This window comes from Asterias rubens, chromosome 12 (genome assembly GCF_902459465.1).
Source record: "Asterias rubens chromosome 12, eAstRub1.3, whole genome shotgun sequence".
Lineage (NCBI taxonomy): Eukaryota > Metazoa > Echinodermata > Asteroidea > Forcipulatida > Asteriidae > Asterias > Asterias rubens.
The window spans coordinates 15912603-15919333 of NC_047073.1; the positions used below are offsets into that span (position 1 = coordinate 15912603).

General features: G+C 39.3%; 1 protein-coding gene across 1 annotated transcript; it reads left to right on the forward strand.

Annotated features, from left to right (window-relative positions):
• Positions 1 to 4692: 4692 nt before the first annotated feature.
• On the forward strand, positions 4693 to 5172 carry LOC117297808 (keratin, type II cytoskeletal 2 epidermal-like). The gene has a single exon (XM_033780955.1). The coding sequence runs from the start codon at positions 4693 to 4695 to the stop codon at positions 5170 to 5172; it is 480 nt and encodes a 159-aa protein (XP_033636846.1).
• The last annotated feature ends 1559 nt before the right edge of the window (positions 5173 to 6731 follow it).

Sequence of the window (6731 nt, forward strand, 5' to 3'; positions counted from 1 at the left end):
TTGAATAAGTGAACAAAGATTTTGACCTGCTTTACATTAAATTTAGGCATGGGAGTAGATTTGCAATACTTTATTTTGAGTGCACATAATAAGTGTTAAAAATGATTTTGAGCGAAATAATTTGGAGATTTGTTTCAATATTTTGTAATGATTTATATGTAGTACATCGTCCGCTCTAAATTATTGTGAGTATATTAAAAAATATCTCAGTGGTAGAGTGGCAGCACATTCATCTGGAGGTCACAACTTCAAGTACTGCTCAAGTAATTTTCTCTTTGTTCAACCCCAAATTAAGGCTCTTTTTTTTTATTAAGGCTCTAATTTATAACAAATAAAAATCTTCAGCCAAAAAGTGAAACGACTTTGAAACTATGTCAAGCTGTCAAATTTTGTCACATATGGTTTACTAACAAACCACCTGATATAAATAGAAAACAACCTGACTTTAAGATCTGTCCTGCTCTGCACACCAGATACCTTCAGGGGTGTCGTGGCCGAGCAGATAAGAGCACCGAATTCAAGCTCTGATGCTTCTGTTCAGCAGAGTGTGGGTTCGAATCCCGGTCATGACACTTGTGTCCCTGAGCAAGACACTTAACTATAATTGCTTCTCTCCACCCAGGGGTAAATGGGTACCTGTGAGGGCAGAGATGGTTCTTGTGATTGATTTAGCCGAGTAGCGCATATTAGTGTTGCACAGACTGCATACTCCCCACCAGGGAGTTGAGATGGGTTAAGGAGTGAATTAAGGCCCAGTGACCAGGGGTAATAATGTGAAGCGCTTTGGGACGCCCTCCGGGTGTGAAAAGCGCTATATAAAAATTATTATTATTATTATTATTATGTTAAATGAAACTTCTAGCGATAGCTGCTGGATTTATACCAGGGCACTCATCTTGACTAGACAGTCACTCAGTCCATGACAGTCACTCAGGTCATGCTTGTTGACCACAACAAGTGACCAGTCCCCCTAGGCAGTATTCTTTTTACCAGAAAGACTGGTTCTTTTTATACAAAATATTGGGCACTGCCAGGATAAATTCCACTTTTTGGGTTATTGGCAATGCCATTTTCGTTTCGAAAGGGCACTTCCATTGGGCTAAGAAACCTTTGAATGGGCACCAAGGCCAAAAACCAGGCCTGGATTGGTGTAGAGCTGACAAAATACCTGCAGACAGTGTTTATGTTTGTGTGATCAACACACATTGATTCCCTTAATAATACCCTTAATAAACTAACATTAATGTTGTTCAAATGTTGACCAAGTCTGATCAATATTTTTCAATTCTGATTGGGTATCAAAATATTTTTATCCATAAAACAAGTGAGATTTAAACCCAAGCAGTTCACATGATAAACTAAAGTTTGTAGAAAGTTTTTTTCTTCAGTCGTTTAGATTTTGGTCTTTTAAAATATGTTCTGGTCCGGTAAAAAGTTCAAGCTACATGCCCTGCTGTCTTGTGGTATTTTATCCCAAATTCGAGCCATGCCTAGTGTATTTTCGTGTTATTATTATTATTATTATTATTATTTATTTGACCAATACAAGGTACAACAAACAAGTTACAATAGCACAAGACAGAACATAAACGGGAAAAAAAAATCATAACAAACAAGAAATAAGGAAAATAAATACAGAATTAAATAAAAGAATAAATAAGGTTAAATTAAATTAACTTAAATAAATTATTTGAAAAAGAAAACAAAAGCAAAAAATAAACACAATAAGAGGGCGGCTGAGGGCGGAGCATGCAGGAGGAAAACAAAACCAAATGGGAACGACAACCAGAAGGGATAAAAAACAAGGACAAACCCTACCTCTAATGTGTTTATTACGAGGGGTTGTCGGAACTTAGGGTTGTCAGAACATAGGGGTAGTAAAAGAATATAGAGCAGTCACCGGCTAGAAAGTTAAATGAAAAACTAGGCAGAAGTATATATTTGTTTTTTCAGTGGCAATTGTCATTTAATCTCTTGTGCCATTGTATTGATAATGAAATGTGGCAGTCTTTTAGGCCTTCCCCAAGAGACAAGTGGTGTGCCTGTAGACATGTTTGTGATATCTTTTGTTGGAGACCATTGATTAAAATGTGACAGCCCTTTTCAACCTCCCCACCCCACGTCCCTTCTCTAGAAGACAAACATTGGAGAAAAACAAATTATCAAGTTGTTTGCCTGTGGCCATTTTGATAGCATCTCTTGGCCCACATTTCTTTCAAAAAGGAAATGTGACAGCAGTAGAGTGTGCATGTCACATTAGATTAAGGGAAGGCAAGGTAAACCAGGTCCGCCTGTCCACATGTCCACTTGAAACTAAAATACCATTGCTGAAACCTTCCATTGTTGAAATCGCACTGTACTGAGATGTGGGGATGGTGTTGCTTCCTGGTTGCCCTACATCTCCTCCCCTCCCCCCTCAATTTGGTATCCCTATCTTTATGGAGGTAGAAATCTATTTCTACCTCAATGATCAAAGGGTCCATCGGACCCTGAGTAATAAGAGAGTTTTTTTTCTTCAGTCACATGCTTGTGTCACAGGCATAGAATGTCAAAGGTCGAGGGTTCGAATCCCACCCAAGTAATATGCCTGTGATTTTTTCACAGAACTCCTGAATGTACTGAGTGTACAGTGGTAGCAGGCATCGGTGCAAGGTAAAACTCAAATTAATGTTATATAGCAACACCTTTTTTCTTCTTTTTGTTAATAACTTGATTGCTGAACACAAATTTTATATCCTCTTTCTTTTTTGGTGGAGGAGGTAAAGTCTGATAGTTTCAAAAGAAACTCACATCCCCTTAAGATGCCGCTTCCCAGGTTGTATCGAAACACTCTGAAAATAGTGATCAATTACGTACGGTTACCCTATAACTACAAGCTCCTTTTGGGTTTGTAAAACAGATACCCAACGCGGGGGCAATACCGTTCCACCCCATAACCTACTACTCTGAATAAATAGACAACGTTACCATCGAACAAACCAAAAAGATAACCTTTTTGTAAAATTATCAGCTCCTTTAAAAACCAGAATTTCTTTATTATTTCAAACAGTTATGAATCAATCGTAAGTTGAAATAAAATTGTAAATCTTATCAAAAGAGGCCAGTTTTTAAGTAAACAGCGTATGGGGAAAGCATATTACATTATTTGAGAAGTGTTTCTATAAAGTTTTTATTTAAAGTCATGAAATTCCTTTTCAATAATTAATGTTTTAAGACGGCAGTCGGAGAAAAGAGTTTCCCAAAAAGATCAGCACAAATATTTGCAAAGCTTTTTGAGCTTCCAAAGGCGACTTTTATATAGTTTTGAAATTTAAGTTCTTACCCTGGTCAACTAAAAAAAAAAACGATCATAAAAAAAACCCTTACATTTGACAATTTCCTTCTAGTTGAAACACTCAACAATGACGTCATCATTCTGCTTATAAACTGAGCTGAACTGAACTGTCCTGAACGTGAATTTTTAAACAATTACAGTTATTTTTTTACACAATCATGAAATTATTATTAAAACAAAATCTATGCCAGAAAGCTCAGTAGTGACCTTATTCGTCGCCAGACTTTCATGGTCTGTATTTTAAAGACACTGGACACTATTGGTAATTGTCAAAGACCAGTCTTCTCACTTGGTGTATCTCAACATATGCGTAAATAACAAACCTGTAAAAATTTGAGCTCAATCGGTCATCAAAGTTGCGAAATAATAATGAAAGAAAAAACACCCTTGTCACACGAAGTTGTGTGCTTTCAGATGATTGATTTCGAGACCTCAAATTCTAAATCTGAGGTCTTGAAATCAAATTTGTGGAAAAATACTTCTTTCTCGAAAACTATGTTACTTCAGAGGGAGCCGTTTCTCACAGTGTTTATACTATCAACAGCTCCCCATTACTCTTTACCAAGTAGTGTTTTATGCTAATAATTATTTTTGAGTAATTACCAATAGTGTCAACTGCCTTTAAGGAACCCTTCATAGGAGCTACAGAGCTACGGGACGTTCACATATTATCAAGATGGATCCACTATCACATTCCCTGTCATGCCAGCCATACACATCACCTGCCGCGGCGCAATCTTCGTCTAGGCCCCCACGACCATCTGGCTCACCATCAGCCCATCTCCCGTCCCGCTTGTCAATAGTACCTTCACCATTCAGACACACCCAGGTATCTGATAAGAGTCAATCAGAAAAAAAAAACTCATTATACTTACCGGTTCAACAAATTGTTGTAAAAGACTTTTTCAAAAGATCGACGGACACACAGTTTTCAGAATAGGAAAGAAGACTCTTGAGGGTGCTATTCCTTCAATAATATAATATGCCACGCCGCTGCATTTTGGAACTCCCTACCCTATAGTTTTCTACCAACTCTGTCACAGTTCAAGGGGAACATCTTTGGATCATATTTGAGATTTTGTTTATGTAGCCCTCAACCTGAGTGGCATTTTGGCCAAGTGTTGTCAGAATTTGTCATAAAATAAAAATAATGATTAGGACTATATATTGAACATCATTTCTAGAATTGTGTACAAACCTTCAGTTTGAATGTCGCTGCAACCAATCCAGATCCATGGCCAGTTGCAACCGCACATGTTGAGGAGGTGTTGTAGCTCTCCTTCGGATTGAGGGACAGCTATCACCCCACCCGACTCAACACAAATCTGCTTGCCCTCTTCCCATGTACCATAGTCATCATGCATCTTGAAGCATTTTCCTTGCCACTGGCTCCATGTTGGGGGGCATGGCGGCGTCGCTACGGTGCTCGGGGCTATCCCTTCGGTGGTGGGGGTCGTCCCTCCAGTGCTGGGGGTCGTTCCTCCGGTGGTGGGGGTTGTTCCTCCAGTGCTGGGGGTCGATCCACCGATGCTGGGGGTCGACCCTCCAGTGCTGGGGGTCGTTCCTCCAGTGCTGGGGGTCGTTGCTCCAGTGCTGGGAGTCGTTCCTCCAGTGCTGGGGGTTGTCCCTCCAGTGCTGGGGGTCATTCCTCCAGTGCTAGGGGTCGTTCCTCCGATGCTTGGGGTCGTTCCTCCAGTGCTGGGGGTCGTTCCTCTGGTGCTGGGTGCCTTCTTCCAACACCGCCCATTTACGGCAGCGTAGTCTTCCATCATAAATATACCAACAACAACCAGCAGTTTGCACGCCAACATTTTGCAAACCATCTCTTCACAGAATAAAATTGCTGCTAGATATATACAAATAGCCAAGAAGGTGCAGCCAAACTGTTCCACGATCCTTCAATTAATAATAAAAGCACGACTCATCGAGTCACAAAAAGAAACAGCGCAATGGGGAGTTTTCCAATAACAGTGATAAATCAATCAATAACAACGGTACAAAATGTAAAAAGTATAATATATTATATGGATTTGAAGAAAAAAATTCTCATCATAATTTTGTGTTTGCATAATAAGTTGTGGCGTAGTACAAAATTAAAATTAGTTGAAAATAAATAACTCAAAGAAAAAATTTCTTGCAAACTGTTTTCCAAAAGACTTTGAAGAAGATATGCCCTGAATTCGAGTGCACACTTTAATTTTTAAAATAATCACAAACATCCTTTTTACCTTTTCTTTGTTTTGTGATTTGTTTCTCAAAACTAGTACTGATTTTACCCCCAACTTGTAGGGTTCCTCATCGCAGTGCATCCTCCAGAAAAATAAATAAATACAAATAATTCTTTTTAAAAGTTAAAAGCAGATTTTACATACATGGAAGGAATATTACACACTCATGGCTGAGATTTGTGCGCAGTGACACGTTCCGTATTCCATTGTTTGTCATAAAAGATGGTTGTCCATGACATCAAGTTAAATCAGTCTATTGGTAGAATTATCCTATTTGACCCAGTTCACCAGGGCCCTCTTTCAGGGCCCTTTTGTTGAGGAATTCAGCGCTTTCACGATCCATAGAATGAAAGGCATTGTAGAGGCTGAAGTAAGTTCTGAGTTATGTTGTAAGTAGCGCCTTTAAATTGGGCCAAAATAATTTTGTTGCACTTTTCTTGGGGAGTCAAGTTCCCTGTGTGATGGTTATACAGTGTAGTGTGTATTTTAGGCAAAGTAGTGTTTACACGCTTACCATTTAATTGCAACTTAAATCCCAACAAGGGTCAAGTTTGAGCGAGGGACTAAAATCGACCATTCAGCAATTTTGGTTGGTATCCAGGATGAAATGCATGCGTAGGTAACCATGGAATATTGACTAGTGGTTGACAAAATGGTCGCTAATCGAACCTGCCCATGGCAAGTGCGACAGACAGTCTGCATATGAGGTTTTTGCAAAGGGTCAATGGGGGATAGTAGGTGACACAAAACCTGTAACTTAGCCCTGAAATAACAGTAAAAAAACTTAATAAAAGAATTCCTGGTCAACATTTGACTCCTAGGGGATTGAACACACATCAATACCTTTTAATGACCATTTGAAACAAAGCAATCCAATCAGTCAACAACCCACAGATCATTAACCAAATATTTGCAGAATGCCCAAGTGGAATTTTTTCCGTGTCTTCACCAGCCTGCCCGTCTTTTCTCAGGGTGAGGGGGAAGATGACAGACAGGCTGTGTGGTATCCCGTCTCGTTCTGGTAACTTCTATACACCTTATTGGATAGGGTACCACTCTGTCTGTGGTGACACATCTCCAAGGGGACCTACCCTTATCCGAAACCGTAGACATAAAAATTAGATGGCATACACCTTCACAGATGTTGCACACATTTTTAGGTTTGTCAT

Bases quoted from the DNA above. Each gene is read 5' to 3' on its own strand.
- LOC117297808 (XM_033780955.1), top strand. From the start codon at position 4,693: ATGCATCTTGAAGCATTTTCCTTGCCACTGGCTCCATGTTGGGGGGCA.